General features: G+C 40.0%; 1 protein-coding gene across 1 annotated transcript in view; it reads left to right on the top strand.

The window, feature by feature from the left end:
* The first annotated feature begins 9,278 nt into the window (after positions 1–9,278).
* The window catches only part of aacs (acetoacetyl-CoA synthetase), a 152,591-nt gene continuing 143,890 nt past the window's right edge, over positions 9,279–17,979 (top strand). Inside the window, exons 1-2 of the mRNA XM_060844006.1 lie at positions 9,279–9,718; positions 10,770–10,873. Of these exons, the coding sequence (XP_060699989.1) occupies positions 9,589–9,718; positions 10,770–10,873 (234 nt within the window). The 5' untranslated portion in view covers positions 9,279–9,588. The remainder of the gene's footprint in view (positions 9,719–10,769; positions 10,874–17,979) is intronic.

Genomic DNA, 17,979 nt, shown 5'->3' with positions numbered 1-17,979 from the left:
TCAGCTTAAACTGATGCACTCTCGTCGTCAATTCCCAAACCCTGGGAAAAAGTCTGATTGCATTCATTCTATCCATCCCTCTCATGGTCTTACGTGCCTCTATAAGATCCCCCTCAGTCTCCTATGCTCTCAAATAAAATGTCCTAAATTGTCTGACCTCTTCCTATAACTTAGTCCCTTGAGTCCTGGCAACATCCTTGTAAATTTCTTCTGGACTCTTTCCAGTTTAATAACATCCTTCCTATAGCAAGGTGGCCAAAATTGAACATAATACACCAAATGCAGCCTCACCAACATCCTGTACAACCACAACATTACTGCCCAACTTCTATATTCAATGCCCTGACTAATGAAGGCCAGTGTGCCAAAAGCCTTCTTCACTGCCCTCTCTATCTGTGACTCCACTTTCAGAGAACCATGCACCTGAAATCCAAGGTCTCTCTGTTCCACTCTACTCATTAAGGCCCTACCATTCACTATGAAACTCATACTTGAATTGACTTTCCAAAATGCAACACCTCACACTTAGCTGTATTAAACTCCATTTGCTATTTCTCGTCCCACTTCCCTAGCTGATCAATATCCTGCTGTAATTTCTGATAAACATCTTCACTGTCTATGATACCACCTATTTTAGGCAAACTTACTAATCATACTTCATACATTCTCATCCAAATCATTGATATAGATGACAAAAAGCAATGGGCCCAGCACCGACACCTGAGGCACTCTATTAACCACAGGTCTCCAGTCTGACAAGCAATCTTCCACTATTACCCTTTGCTTCCTACCATCAAACCAATTGTGAACCTAATTTGCCACCTCTCCCTGGATTCCATGCGATCTAACCTCCCAGAGCAGCCTACCAAGTGAAACCTTACCAAAGACCTCACTGAAATCCATATAGACCATGTCTACTGCCCTCATTAGCCTTCCTGGTCACTTCATCAAAGAACTCTAGCAAATTTGTGAACCATGATCTCCCACGCACAATATCATACTGACTACTTCTAATCAAACACTGTCTTTCTCAATGCATGTATACCTTATCCCTCAGAAAATTCTCAAGTAACTTACCTACCACAGATGTTAGGCTTACTGGTCTATAATTCCCAGGCTTTCCTTTTCAGCCCTTTTTGAAACTGGGCACAACATGCGCTATCCTTCTGGTCTCTGGAACCTCATCTGTGGCTAATGACGGTGTTATTTGGGGCTGCATTTTTGGTTAGTCTCCTAGTTTTCTGGAAAATATATGCATCAAACATGAACACAAATGGTAACATGAATCAGATGAGTTTTTTTAGAATTATTGGTTTCGATCTGAATTATTGGTAGTAAACAGATCTCATAGTTTCAGTATTTGATTTCAGCAGGCAATAGTACATTGTATTCATGCTTTTGTTTCATATATTTCACAGGATATTCAACAAATCTGATTAAATAAAATAGAAATGGCACCTGAAATAATAAAAATCAATTTACAATGCTTCCAAATTTTGTATTGCATCTCTCCCAACCTAATGGCTTTCCAAAGCACTTTACAGGCAATAAATTCCTTCTAGGAGAAAGTGGGTACTGCAGATGCTGCAGATCAGAGTCAAAGAGTAAGGTGCTGGAAAAGCACAGCTGGTCAGGCGGAGCAGGAGAGTCAATGTTTTGAGCACATGCCCTTCATCAGGAATAAGGCTGTTGTAGGCCTTATGCTCGAAACATCAATTCTCTTGCTCCTCGGATGCTGCATGACCAGCTGCGCTTTTCCAGCACCAATTTGTACACACCAAAGTTCCACAAGCAGCAACACAATAATGATCAGCTAATTTGTTCCAATGAAATTTACAGACAGATAAATGTTGGCCAGAGCAAGGAGTAGAGCTGCCTGATCCTCATTGAAGTAGTGCCGTGGGTCACTTATGTGCAACTGAGAATCTTTAAAGGATGAAAAGAAATATTCTATAATTAATGGAGAGTAATCTCAATATGGAACACATTAAGACTATTACATACTTAATTGATTTTTAAAAATCTAGACAAAGTTAAGAAGCCTTTTTCTCAAGATTTGCCTTCAAACACCACAGAATTCTTTTGTTTTATAATTCACAATACAGCTGCTTCTTGTGTGAAAGAGTTGATTGCACCAGGAATTCTATAATGATCTCAGTTCTTTTACTGTGGCCTGAGACAACTGATTGAGGGGGTAAAATTTCTGGTTAATATAGATTGCATCATCTGAGTGCAGGATGTCGGCAGTTTTGAGTTTTATTAGACTGAGATATTGCATCAGGCAGTGTCCTGATTTACCCTGTGTCCCAAGGTCTCTGATGAAGTCAATGGATTGGCACGTCCAGTTTCCTTTTTCTCTCTTGCTCTTACCCCTTCCTTCCCTTCCCAGTAATTCTGGCCAATGTTTATTAGTCCTGCCACTTTGGGTCATTTGAAGCAAGAGCTTGACTTTGTAGCCTCATTGAAACAAGTTTTTGGGGTGATGTTTAGTTTGTGTCAATTTATGCCTTTTCAGCATTTGTCAGCTGTTGAAATGTGAGGCACAGACAACAATAACTGAGCAATCAGGTGAGCAAGCATAATAATGTGATTTCTTCATTTGAAATGTAAGAATTTGAAATTGTTCTGACCTTGTAAGGATGCCTTGCTGAAGTGGGAAGTCAATTTCTTAACCAAAGGAATTGTGACAAAGGAATTGGGATAGATCAGTGCATTTTATGACATTCAGCTGCTTTTGAGTATTTTTGCATATCTTGTATTGCAGAGGAATAATTCCCTCATTTTCAAATCATTCACTACAATCTAAAGAGTCAAAGAGAATCATATGGCAGTGTAAATGATGACCAACCCATGTTACTTCACCTTAAACATTCCATAGTAGTTGATTTGAGATATCAGGACAGGGCATGGAAACACTTCACAGTTTTAGAAGCTATCGTTGTTTGCAGAAACAGGGAGGCAATGGACTAGTGGTATTATCACTGGACTGTTAATCCAATAACCCTGGTAAGGTTCTGAGGACCAGTGTTTGAATTCCACCATGGCAAATGGTGGAATTTGAATTCGATGAAAATCTGGAATTAAGATTCTAATGATGGCCACAAAACCAATGTCAGTAAAAATAAAATCCATCTGGTTCACCATCTGGGAAGGAAACTGCCATCTTTACCCTGTCCTACATGTGATTCCAGATCCACAGCAATTTGGTTAACTCTTAACTGGCCTATGGGCAATATGGCCTAGCCAGTGACATCCTCATTCCATGAATGAATAAAAAAAAGTTTGCAACAACAAAAAAACAGTATCAATGAACGGGTGTGACTTGATTGCAGAAAATGAGTGCAGGTTGCAAATGAATGCTGAAGCTGATATGAATGGATAAATTGAGATTAAGTGTTAATCCAAGGACACGGTGTAGCCAGGATATGTCTGATAAAAGGAAAGAAAATCATTAGTTTCTATGATTTGAAAGACAATGCAGAATCTAAGGAGTGGCAGGGAAGATAAATATGAGGTGGTGAGGGATAAAGTCAAATTTAAAGCAGTTATGGAATGCAGATACAAAACAGACAAGAATATTAGAACTCTAGTTGCAAACAAAAGGCTACCTGGAAATGTATGCAGATGAAAAATATCAGAAGTACAATCATTCCAATTACAATCAGTATGTTACAAAATGACTATCACCCATCGTGTTGTGTATAGTTGATAAGAGCATATCATTCCAGGTACCTACTTCTGCTCTCTTTGTGTTCTAGTTTGTCTCTGTTTCAGTCTTTCACGTCACTTCTCTTCCCTTGTTGTTGCTTTGATTCTCTCTGTCTTTTTTCTTTTCTACTTCTGGTGAATCTTGGTAATTTTATGCAGTAGTGAAAGAATCCGTCAGCGACCGCATTTCAGGTCTGGGTTGCAGAGGAAAGTTGACCCTCTCTGCCCGAACATCCTGAACAATGTTTCTATTTAATAACCATCTCATGCCCTCTTGAATGTCTCTCTGTACCTGCCTCCACCTGAATTCCTAGCAATAGGAATGCCCTAATGGTAAAATTTTCACTAACATTGTATTTGCTTCTTTTGAAAGTCACTTCAAACCAATGCCCTGTCATTCTTAATCCTTTTACAAGCAGAAATAATTTCTCACTATCTACTCTATTTAACTCCCAATAACTTTGAAACTTCTATTAGATTGCTTCTTTTTTTCTCTCTAAGGAGAACAGTCCTGACTTTTTCAATGTATTCTCAGACTTGAAATTATTCATCCCTAGAACCACTTTTTGTAAATCTCTTCTGTACTCTCATTAATGCATTCACATCCTTCCTATAGTGTTGTATTCAGAACTGTACACAATGCTCCAGCTCATGGCTAACAAGTGTCTTTTACAAGTTCAGCATCACCTCCTTGCTCTTGTGCTATATGTCCCTATTTGTAAAGCAAAGAACACAGTATGCTTTATTAATAGCTCTCTTTACTGATCTCTGCATATATACATCTTCAGAATATTGTAAACTGCACTCAACCATGAAATGGATTGTAAATTTCTCATTTCATTGATCTTTCCCTCCTGCTTGTAGACAATGGTGTTGATGCCTTTCCTCATGGTTCCATAGAGTCAAAAACAACTCAGTCAGTAAGCTGCTGATTCTAGAAGTCTTATTTGCCTTGACATTGTTAACAGTCTTAATCTATGCATCTTCAATGATCTCTGCATATATACATCCAGGTTACCTCCCCTCCTGCACTCTCCTTACTATCGTCTCTGTTATTTTGTATTGTCTGACCATGTTCTTCCTACCAAAGTGTATACCTCAGACTTCCCTGCATTGAACCTCATCTCCCACCCACCTGCCCACTCCACTAACTTGCTGTTGTCCTTTTGAAGTTATATACTGCCTGCACAGTTTACAATGCTTCCAGGTTTTGTATTACCTGCAAACTTTGACATTATCCCGTGCACTCCAAGATCTAGACCATTCATATCACGAAAAGCAAAGGACACATTACTGACCCTTCCAACCCAAAAAAATCATTTGTTTCAAGTAATGGACAGTAATCTGAAAGCTTTCTGAGTAGAGGCATGCCGTCCTCTCTCCCTGTCCTATTCGGGTGCTGTATTGAACATATTGCAGGGTGTTTGGAAAAGGCAGGAGAATGGCACTAAGTCACAGTACTCATTTGGAGAGCCAGCACATCCATGATGGGCATATTAGACGAGATTACTTACAGTGTGGAAACAGGCCCTTCGGCCCAACAAGTCCACACCGACCCTCCGAAGACCAACCCACCCAGACCAATTCCCCTACATTTACCCCTTCACCTAACACTACGGGGCAATTTCACATAGAAATTCACCTAATCTGCACATTTTTGGACTGTGGGAGGAAACTGGAGCACCCAGAGGAAACCCACACAGACACAGGGAGAATGTGCAAACTCCACACAGATGGCCTCTTCTGAGCTGGAGCATATCTGTGACTTTAGTGATTCTGTGAAGCTGTAGTGCTGATGTTTAGTGTGAAATAGTTGTAACTAATTGTGCATTCCATCCACAAACCCCATTTTGGAGAGTTCATCCATCATATACCTGTAGAGATTCTGGCAAAGCTCTTCTCATGATCCTAGCTGGTAAGACACTCATCCCTACCCGACACAATTATATCCCTCAGTAACAAAAGATTTACAGAGATCTTCCTGCTGGATATAGCACAGACTTGTCTGGGTAACTTAACTCAATTGGCAATGACAGAATATTGTAAACTGCACTCAACCATGAAATGGATTGTAAATTTCTCATTTCATTGATCTTTCCCTCCTGCTTGTAGACGATGGTGTTGATGCCTTTCCTCATGGTTCCATAGAGTCAAAAACAACTCAGTCAGTAAGCTGCTGATTCTAGAAGTCTTATTTGCCTTGACGTTGTTAACAGTCTTAATCTTACTCATCCACAGTTGTGTATTTGCCCAGACTTTCTGCATATGGTCTTCCAAAGACCTTTGATAGATGACAGAGAGAACTGGAAAGACAAATGATTTCTGTGGGCTTCATGTCATAAAGGATTTTCTGATCTTCAGAATATCAGATTTAATTGTTGGCACCCATCCATCTTCTTCCTTTTGGCTGCTGATCACATAGCTCTGTGTGTGTGTGCATGTTTTGTTTGAAGAAGCATGAGCACATCTCAGCTAACTTTATGGAACAGTGTCTGTGTAGGAAGATGAACATGGAGGTCTCCACAGTAAAGAGTCAGGGTTGATAACTCTTCATATGAACATACAGACAAGGAACAGGAGGAGGACATTCAGCACTAGGAGTCTGCTCTACCATTTAATAAGATCTTGGCTGATCTGATTGCAACTTTCACTCACATTCCCAACTACCCATGATAATTTTCAGCCCTTGCTTCCCAAGAAATCCTCACTCTGTGCCTTAAACTTATACAAAAATTCAGCGTCCGTCCCATTTTTAGGAAGAGAATTCCAAATACTCAAGACCTTCCATGAGACAAAAAAATCCTTTGCCTCATCTTTGTTTTAAACTAGTTCTAGAGTCTCTCATGAGAAGAAACATTTTCTCTACATCTGCTCTGTCATGATCGCTGATGATCTTGCATGTTTCAATCAAGTCACCTCTTATGTAACTTACTACCTGTCTATATCCTGCATCCTTGAATTTTTCTATAGTCAACACAACCTCAATTTTGGCTTTCAACTCTCTGGTTTTCCTGAAATTGACAGTCACCTCAGATGAGGCAGTGGTCAGAAATGAAGTGAACCCGAAAAGGATACGAACAGGAAATCTATCCTTGAACGTTCAGAATAGCCTGGTCTCAAACAGATATATCTATATGATGTGCCACTTGTATGGTTTCCGATGATATTATGAGTGTTGCATCTGTTGCTATTTCAATTAGGATCCTGGACTTGACGCCTAGTCTGCTGTTGGCCTTGCCAGATTATCCAGCCACATTGACGATATAGTTGGGCATGATTAGATGTATTGTTGTGGGGTTTGGGTATTTAGTTTCACAAAGTAATGTTGCTGGAGCCCATGGAAATTTCTGCAAGAATTATTTACTTACAGCTTGATCTATATATGTATTCACTTTACCTCGGTTAGAACCTCAATTCTCTCTCAGCTCTCATTATTTAATCAAGTGAGTCTGACATTATCACTGCATCATCATCATTATGTATGCTTTCAATGTTAATCCCATTACCATACATTAGCCATTTTCTTGAAAGCAATTTGCTAAATTAGGAGCAATTAACTCTTGCACTGTTTTCCGGATAAGTCAGATTGCCAAGGACACCATGCTTCCTTCTCTAAAGGACACCTCTGAACTAAATGGGTTTTTGTTAACAGTTGATAGATTTATAGTATTTGAAAAGTGTGGTGCCGGAAAAGCACAGCAGGACAGGCACAATGTTAATCAGGTTGAGGGTGAGAAAGTGGATCTTCATGGTAACTTCAGCCAGTACAGAAATTGAACTAATGTTTTTGGCGTCATTCTGCATTGCACATTCCTGATAAAGGGCTTATGCTCAAAATGTTGACTCTCCTGCTTCTCAGATACGCTGCCTGATCTGCTGTGCTTTTCCAGTGCCACACTTTTCAACCCTGATCTCCAGCGTTTGCAGTCCTCATTTTCTCTCAATCGCTGGATTTATAGTAGCATTATTCAATAATCAAATTCAACTTTAAGTTTCCCAGTTGCTATTGGCTTTGAATATCTGTCAACTGATGAATACCAGACACCAATGCAGTGAAAAATGGACTCCCTGGTATAAATCTGGACTAATTGCTATGTATCCTAATGTTTATGATGAGTGAAGCCCCAGATTGAACATCATCAATAAACTACACACCAGTTTTGTGTGTTTTTCAGTTTCATTATTTTCCTTTTAGTGTGAGCAAACTAAGTGGCCAATAAAAATTTCATGCAAAATATGAAACAGCAAACCTCAAGTGAAATCTTTCTGTTAATTCATCATTATCATCATCATGGATCTGTTGTTTGATCTATAATTCTCATACATCTCTGAATCAAGACCACTTAATTTGACGTTCGCATGTCCATGACCTTTACAGCCCATTTTAAGGTAAAGTTGCCATTGTCTCAGACAACCACACTTTCATTAGAGAGAGAGAGAGAGTGAGAGAGATGACAAATGGAGAGTTTAACTTCACGGCCACCATACTGAGACGGGGGTAAGGGTGAGGACGTGGGACCTTCATGGTAACCTCAGGCAGTACAGAAATTGAACTTATGCTGTTGGCATCATTCTGCATTTCACGGGCCACCCAGTTGACTGGGCTAACCAACACCATGATGAAGGGCTGATGAAGGGCTCAAAACGTCGATTTTCCTGCTCCCCGGATGCTGCCTGACCTGCTGTGCCTTTCCAGCAACACTCTCTCAACTCTGATCTCCAGCATCTGCAGACCTCACTGTTTCCTAGTCAACACCATGGCCCATTATAGCAAGAGAACAGCTCAGTGATAGCATGAAAATTCACACTCAATAAGTAAATAAGTGCACACCCTCTGTCATATATACCTCTTTCCCAACTGTCAATTCCAGCATATGGACTGAGAGATGCTCTGACCTGCTTTGCAAAGCATTTCTCATGACACTAGTTAATTTCCATTGATTGTGAAAAGTTTAAAGAAAACAGAGACATAGGCATATCAGAGGAAAACTGAACTGTCTGACATAAAAGTGAATAAGTGGCCACCCCTAAGCTTCCGGGATCAGTGACATAAGCACAATGTTATCGTATGCCAGGATGACGAGTGACTATAATATATAAGACTATGTTTGCAGTGAGATTCAATTAACAAATCTGAAAACAAGCTGAATAATTGTTACTCCCCCGGAGGGAAAAAAATGACACTTCAATTTAACTATGTATTTATTTATACTTGGATTCAGCCTCCTCGCCAACAAAGTAGATTCTCTGCTGCTCCTCTAAACACCCCCTCAGCCACCCCCGCCCTGTTGGTATTGTCAACCACGTTCGAGCTTTCGTTTCGGTGATTGGTTGCAGTCCCGATCAGCTGTACACGCCTCCGAAATCTGATTGGGCAAAATGGAGACGTCGGCGGTGGCTTGAATCTAAGTGGCGATTGGCCAACGCCCACACATCCTGTCACCGCCATTGGCCCGTTGCTGTACCTGGGGGCGAATGTCTGTTGTCAGCCAATTGGTCACACCTCCAGCGCGCTGGACTCAGCCGATAGACAACGCAGCCAATCAGAGCGCGGCGTTCTGATGGACCAAGCGGCCGTACCATGTGGAGAGAGGGGGAGGGGGAGACTCTGGTTTTAAGGTGTGCGGTTGCCGCCTCCTCGAATGATTTGCCTTCTTCAGTTTGATCCGGAGGAGGCGAGTTTCGGCCTCGTGTCGGGGAGGGGAGTGTGTCCGTGTGGCCCGGATATCAGCTCGTTGCGAGGGTTCCAGCTGCTGCCAGCCTCGGGGATACATTGTAACTAAGAGGTGACACATTGTAACCAAGAGGGGGACACGTTGTAACCAAGAGGTGATACATTGTAACCAAGCAGGGACACATTGACACCGATACCCAGCGAAGATGTCGAAGGAAGAGGTAGTCAGCGAGGTCATTGTGGAGTCCAAAGTGATGTGGTATCCCGACTCCAAGAGGAACACACACATGGACCGATTCAAGAACCTTATCAACGAGAAGTTCGGTCTCCAGTTGGGTAGGTCTGTGTGTGTGTGTGTGTGTGTGTGTACGGGGGTGGGGACATCGCCCATGGGGAGTCCATCTGCTGCAACCTGAGCTTTTCTCCAAATTTCTCCCCGTACCTAGTGTAAAATCCTTATCCTTCCATTATCCCGACTCCGCACGACCTCATCTAGTCTTCTGTCCATATTGCCCCTTTCACTCTGGTCTGCTTTCTAATTCCTGTTCGCCAAATTGGTGTCACCACTTTTGAGGAGATTGTAACCCCCATTCCACTTAAGACGATTAATAGAGTGAAGTTCACCTGTCAATTCCAAGAACAGTCCTTTCTTCAGCTGTGACAGTGGGTATTATCCTAGGTGTACGTCCTGTAAAGAGAAATTGTTGGTACCGAACTAGTTCCCTGTCAATATTTGTCAGAATGGAATTGTATATTTAGAGTAATTAACCAGGCCATTAATCCGAAACTGTGATCCAAAACTTGGAAGAAGCTTTGTCTGACTAACTCTTCTGCCCTTTAATTGCCAAGTCGTCTAAAGCAATTTAAACCAGCATACCATAGTTGCACAGTAAAATCCATGATAAGTTGATGGTTTGTGTGCAACTAATGGCCATAGGCACACTGACAATGTATCTTTTCACAAATTATTTTGTAAACATATAGTAACATTTATTGATTTTGTTGTGATTGGAAAGTTTGGAGGACTCTGATCGCCTTGGCATGGTACTTGGGTAACAAATCTGAAGAGTTGGCCATTTGTCAGATGCTGCCTTCAGAACACAGTCAGATAATTGTAGTTCTGTAGGTCACATGGCTTTGGTAATTGAAAATTAAAAGCCTTCCATAATTATTTAGATATAATTTAATTTTGATAAATCAGTATATACCAGTTGTGTTTCCCCCATTCACCTTTGTATCTTTGAATGGTGCTAGTGTCTTTAACAATTGGACATTAAATGGTGACTTGAAAGTGTATTTATTTCCTCCACCCTTATCATTTATAACAAGCAATTAAGACAAGACTTTAGAGATCCATATTTAAAACTTATATCTTTTGTTTTCTCAGCCAATTATAACGAGTTGTACCATTGGTCGGTTGAGAACTACCCGGAGTTTTGGGCAGAATTTTGGAAATTTAGTGGATTGGTTTACTCTCGTCATTACAGTGAGGTAGGTGTTTTGTTTTGGGTTATCTTTAAGTCACATGACTTTTGATTTAATGCCTTGTGTTGTTAAAGATTCTTCATAAGTGCATTAAGGGATCTTTGCCAAAAGATGAAAGTAATGTGCTATTAAGAAGACCAGGCTGTCTGCTCAGTGACAGCAAAGCAGAATATGTTATTTTCATGTGTGGTACAGTAGTAAGAATGCAAATAACCAAGGGTTTAAGGTATCCAGTACAAAGCAGCCATTGTGATTTCCTGACTGGTCCTGAGAACAGTGGGATACAGTAACCTAATTGTGCAGTTGTATGCATTTCTGGACAGGATTGTTTGGTTGTTTTATTGTATGAGTGGCAACCGACAACACCTAAATAATATTCTGGATTGTGAAAAACACTTGTAGCACAAGTAGGACATGTTTGGGATTATGGCTTTGTGTCTGTACAAAGGAGTAATTGGCAAAAAGATATTTGGAAAGCATTGGACACTGTGCCACTTGTGCAGAAACTTCAGCATAACTGCCCAATTGCTTAAATTTTGAGCATGAAATCTTCCTTGAAGACACTCGAGTAATCCAATCAGGTATATTGAATTATTGCTGGAGGTTCATCACCACATAACGTCCTTTTAATTCTGTTTTGCAATTACACTGGACTTTGTTTTCAGAGAACTTAGAATCTAAGGATTGAAAGATGAACTTACGCCATGGATTTCGCTCTCCTGCTCTCTCTATCTCTTTCGGCTCGTGTCAACTACGTTCTTCAATACCCCTGTTATTGTCGTTACTATCTCTTTCTCCTTTGTCAATGTTCCATTCATTCACTTGATCATCTGTATCACGTTATTCAGTCATTGGTTCCCTTTTCATGATATTGCCTTGGTTCTTCCATTATAAATTAAGCTGGTGTCCTATCGTCTTCCACTTTGTTTCACACAACTCTTGATTACTTCAAGATGAGCTAATTCATCCTTAATTTCCATTTCCATATTTCCACCTTGTGCTACTACTGGATACTTGAAACTGAGAGTTTCCTTCAAGCCTTCATACCTCCACTTTGATCTTTTTCCCTGAACTAAAACTGACTGTCCATATATATTGCATCTCTAGTCTACTGATCTTCATATCCCCATCCTCCATTTGTGATGAAAGGTGTGCAAATGTATTAACGCTTTTGGAATTTGTATTGGTTCAACAAGAGGTGTATGTGGACATGAATTGGTGCTTTGAAATTAAAAAAAAGTCAGTCATTCTGTACCAGTGACCCAAATTCATCAGTTCTAAAAAATCATGTGACTATAATCAAGAACCCCTGGAATGTTTATGGAATTAGTTATCTATAATTTTGGATTTATGACAGGCCACATTAATTCTGTAGGAGAAAGTGAGCTCTGCAGATACTGGAGACTAGAGTAAAGAGTGTGGTTCTGGAAAAGCACAGCAGGTCAGGCACCACCTAAGGAGCAGGAGAATCAACGTTTCAGGCAAAAGCCCTTCTTCATTTGTACATGTCCTGATGAAGGGCTTTTGCCTGAAATGTCGATTCTCCTGCTTCTCGGATGCTGCCTGACCTGCTGTGCTTTTCCAGCACCACATTTTCGACTGACATTAATTCTGTGTTCAGTTCAGAAAATACCAGACTTTTAGTTGAGAAGACATAAGAGTTGAGTTCAGAAGCAAGTTTTAGTTTCTTTCTTAGCAGGGTTAAGTATAGAGGAAATGATTAACTGCAAGAATAGTGTATTTATCCCCTAGTTTCCAAATCTGGAGAATTTGGGTCTGACATCTTCCGATTATTAGAATTACAAAATATTTGGGCCATGAGATGTGTTTTCTCCTGTACCCTGAGACATAGCGTGCTTATTTTTACATATAATTCCCCTTTCAATAAACAATAACATTCAATTAGCTTTCCGAATTACTTGCTGTACCAACAGACTAACATTTTGCAATTCTTGCACTGTGCCACCAAGAGGCCTTTGCATCTTTGAAATCTTTCAGCACTGAGACATAAGCTTTTTTATTATTCCTGCCAAAATGAACAATTTTCACCTTTTCCCATAAGACACTCCAAATGCCATATCTTTGTCATTCACCTAAGCTGTGTACTTTTGTTTTTTGTATCGTTGTTTATTTTCTTTGAGCCTAGACTATTTCCATTTCTTTAACAGGTCCTTTTACTCTACTGTGTTTTCATTCTAGCACCAAATTTCTTTTGCAGCTTTTCTGCTTCCTAATGATTGTTCATACACTTTATCAGTTTTTCTAACTGAGTTTATCACCAAGTTCCATGAATCTTCCACAGTGTTTCTTATAACTTTAATTGCTTTTGGCTGTCTCCCCCCCCTCTGTTCTCTGAAATCCCCCTTCACTTGCAGATATTTGAGCTCCCACACTCGATCTGTCTACCCCTGCTCTGCGACTGTACTTTGGAATTTGTTCTGCACGTTGTTCCATGGTCAGTGTCTCTACCTTAGGCTTTGCAGTTCTTTGTTTCATTTTCATGTAGAAATGTTCTCCTCAAACTATGTAGAGAAGTTATTACATACCTCTGGAACAGGTGGGACTTGAATTTCGCCTCCAGGTCAAGGAGTCGGAACACCACCACTGCAATATTTCTAATTATGATGTACTCCAGCTGTTGTTGTCTATATTTTTGGTATCAGGTGATTAGTGTTATCAACTAGGAGAAAGTGAGGACTGCAGAAGTTGGAGATCAGAATCAAGAGTGTGGTATTGGAAAAGCACAGCCGTGTCAGGCAGCATCTGAGGAGCAGGAGAAACGGCATTTCAGGTGGTAGCTTATGCCAAAAACGTCGAATCTCCTGCTCCTTGGATGCTGCCTGGCCTGCTGTGCTTTTCCAACATCACACACTCGACCTTTATTGTTATCAGTTGGTAAAACACAGTGAACTCCAGGATCTTGGTTCCTTCATCATTTGCTTCTTCTAAACTGTGTCCATCATGATGCATCTTGTTTTCTTTCTACGTGTTCAGCTGCTGTCACTGGCCTGTCACTGCTTTGTATAGTTTGAAATCATTTGTCTATCTGTTCCTACAATACCTTTTTCTCCTCTCGTCCACACCAGAGGGGTGGCACAGTGGCTCAGTGGTTAGCACTGCTGTCTCTCAGTGCTAGGGACCTGGGTTCGATACCCACTTTCCTCCCACAGTCCTAGGATGTGGTTATGTTAAATTGCCCGTAGTTAGGTGCATTAGTCAGGGGCAAATATAGGGTAGGGGAATGGGTCTGGAGGGTCGGTGTGGACTTGTTGGTATATGGTTGGGCTAAATGGTCTGTTCCCATACTGTAGGGAATCTAATCGAATCTGTGGTATATAATTCTTCATTCCTTCCTTCCAGCTATATATTGACTCTGATTCTATTGCTGATTTCTGTCTACTCCCAATATCTTGTCCTCATTTCCATGCTTAATTTAATTCCAACACCATTTTTTCTTCCATTCAGTCTACGACAGTGAAGTTTATAACTGCCATTGGTTTTCTGGCTGTGGCAGTTTGTATTCATTTGTTTACCATGACTTTAGTCACTTCACTCCATTTCCCCATCTGGCTACCAACATTTAGACTTACAATTTTGAATTTGACATCTTTTCATCTCTTCTTCAGCTATCCTCATCTTTTACTCCTGCTGCTAACCCTTTCCATTTACTTGAGATTGGGACTAGCACCACTATATCCTGTTTTGCCTGCACCAGTGGCTGAAAGCAGTTCAATCCTTTCCATTGTAGGAAGTAAAAGAGAATTGAGGCTGAGGTGGATTTGAGAAGGGACTATTGGAAAATTGGAGGATTTGGCTGATAGGTAGATTTCTAAATTACTGAGGAATTGAATTTAGAAAACAGTTGTTGAGGTTTAAGTGCAGATTTCAGTTGTACACTGGTGAGCAACTGATCCGTGCATACAGGATATGTGGGGCCTATACATTTTTAATGAGTGAACATTTTTGCTTCTGTAGTGTTTGCTTTATAGCACTGGATCAATACCCATTTTGGTTGTGCATTGATGGGATAAGTGTCTAATCCCTGATGATTGGATGTAGCAAATATTGCTAAAAAGCTATACCAATAGTTGTTGTCTACTGTGGATATTAATATAGCATCAACCATTTTCTAACCTTGAAATATAAATTTGAGAAATTATGCTGTTTTAATCACCTGATCATGGTTACGAATGTGAATTCCAGAGTACTACAATGAATTTAATGTTTTATGAAATAATCCACTTGTATTTTAGATTAATACAAGTAGTGCAGTATATTCCAGTATATTTGGCATATGTTTGATCATATTATATACACTCCCCTTCATCTGCTGATTCACTATCCATGTACATGAGATTGGCTCTATTACCCTTTTCTCATTTGATGTGTGTGGTCTGTTTGCCCAGTCCTTTGTGGCACATTGGTGAGTTTCATAGAAGCATTATTTGTGTTTTTTTGCATCTGTAGGAAGTTCATGCCCCTACCCCACCTTGGGTAATCAGTATTTGGTTTAATAATTTGTAAACTTATGTTGGTCACCAATAAATTGAATAGTGAATCCAAGATAAACCTCTTTAACCAGAATAAATCTGGCTTATATACTATGCATCTAATTGGAATCACCAAATGCTGAAGATCAGTAGGGTTTGGTGGCGCTAAATTAATATCATTCCTTTTTTGTCGAATTATTTTCTTCATGCTGCTTGTCATCGGTAAAAATGCTAGGACTGACTGAGGGACATCAGCAACACATTCGTTAATAAAAACACTGGGTACTTCCTGCAATTCTTCTGCACGATGTTTTAAACTTGTTTTCACTTTTGCAACTCAGACACTTTCTGCAGAAGGAGAATGTGTATGTCAATTAATTGTTTTTATCACAGTGCCACTCTTGGTGTGGATCCATCCATTATATCGGCCCCTTTGTTCACATCGCCAAAACTTAATACTTGAATCACTCTTGGATAGTTTCTCAAAAATATATATCAAACCATCATGGTAAAACTTCTTATTTCCACGTTTACTAATAATTTCTGTTTCCATACTGAAAATTCCTGTTACAAAAATACAAGCTTAAAAAAACCTCTCCTGTAACGAAAATAAGTTGTTACTGAAACAATGCAAACACTACCTTAACCAATATAACGACAATTTTATATACCACCAATATTCAAAATATATGACTTATATGCGGTGGCGAATCATCTTCAGTGGCCAATGGGCGGTGGCTAAGCGTCCTTGGTGGTGAAAGGGCAGTGGCTAATTGTTCGCAGTGAATCTGCTGTGGCAAATAAGTCCCATCCCAGTCTCCACACTGTAGGGATTTTATAATTGTGGACTGAAATGGGAAAAGGAATATTTTGTAAATCTAGGACTGTTGAAGGGATGGCTGCATTTTTTTATGTGATGATAATTATCAGTGCTGTTCACACTGCAGCACCTTCGATCAAAGAGGAGGGACTGCAATAGGCTGATGCCAGCAGGTGGAAATTCAACTGGAAACAAGTGGCTGAATGGTCTGGGGAATTGGGACCAATTATCAATGACTGACTGATAAAGGCTTTCTGCATGCCAGCAGCTAGGTGATTGGCTCACGAGATAGCTGAAGTGTGTGTGTGTGTGTCTGTCTGTGTCTGTGACCTCCAGAAGACGAGATGCTGTTCTGCCCGCAACAGTAAAAGAGAAAGCACCCCAAGTCTGAAGAAAGTTGGTTTATTTCTCCATTTCAGTTGCTATAAGCTGTGGCTCTTAATCAAACAAATCTGAGATCTTCATAAATGTGAATTAATGACTCTGCTTTCTGCAAGCAAGTGGAAGGACCCTGAGAAGTACATTTGAGGAGCTTCTGGTTCTGACAAGCCAAAATGACGATGATCTCTGTGAACATTACATGGCCATGGATCATTGAACTGGTTTTCCCATCTTTCCGTGAGCATGTTTTCTTGTGTGTGTCTGCATGGGAAGTTTTACAAAGGGGTTAGAGATTTCGCAAGCATTGATGGTTCATAATAATTTATCTGTATCCAGAACCTATTTGTAATTCTTGTTAAGTATGGAAACCTAGTATATGCTTTTGTCAAATTTGTTGCATAAGGTAAGTAATTTAGGGAATTTTTTTTACACTTTTGTAAAATGTTTACCTTTTTATGATGACTCTGGGAATAGCAAGGCTTAATTTCCAGCATGCTGTCACTAACACATTGAGTTGTGACATTAGATCAGTGCGCACTTCATGTCAACAACTGCCCATTTTAAACCTGATGCCTTGACAGATCAGATCAAAGAAATTGACACATCCTAAAATGTTTAGGAGTCTAATTTTTCTTGAGTCCCTATTTTGTTGAGATGTGTTGTTTATTTCTATCTCTATCTCTCTCTCTCACTTTTAGCTCCTCCTATGAAGCTTTCTGGACTTCCTTTTGGTCCATTGATAGGAAAAGAAACTGATGAATGAGAGGGTTTCCTGGTGCACCTCCAATAGTGAACGAGTATTTTATTTGAGTAATGAGTCATATGTCGTGAGCTGGCTTATACAGGTCATTTGATTAGGGTGATGGCTTGGTAAAGTTTTTTTTTACATAGTCAAATCTCTATTCTATCAGACATTAGTGATTTAAAATTCTTGCTGTATTGCTATAAGTATTTCTTTGTGTTACTGTGTGATTTTTGTCTGCTTTTGGTTTACTGGTCATCATGGACCAAATTACATTTTCTTTAAAAATGTTACTCTTTTCAATCATTTTGTTCTATGGATGAACAATGAGGTTGACTATAACCTAGCCACTATTCATTCATTCTTCATTCTTGGAGTGTTGCTGGCTAAGCTAGCATTTATTACCCATCTCTAATTACCCAGAGGGCAGTTCAGTGACCACCAGACTGCTGTGGGTGTGGTGCCACATGTAGACACTTAACTGTGTTTTATGGGTAGAGTGTGTTCTTAAAACTGTGCCATGCAACTAGGTGTTAATTTGGAAGTGCTTTGGAAATTTGGAAATGACCAGTCCAATGCAAACTGGCTAATCGGAACAAGCATGGCTTTGTGCAGTACGTCAGTGGTGAATTCCTTCGGGATGCGTTTTTAGAGCTTATGAAGGGCAGCAATGTTTACT

This window comes from Hemiscyllium ocellatum, chromosome 24, assembly GCF_020745735.1.
Source record: "Hemiscyllium ocellatum isolate sHemOce1 chromosome 24, sHemOce1.pat.X.cur, whole genome shotgun sequence".
Lineage (NCBI taxonomy): Eukaryota > Metazoa > Chordata > Chondrichthyes > Orectolobiformes > Hemiscylliidae > Hemiscyllium > Hemiscyllium ocellatum.
This window is presented reverse-complemented; position numbering and strand designations above follow the sequence as displayed.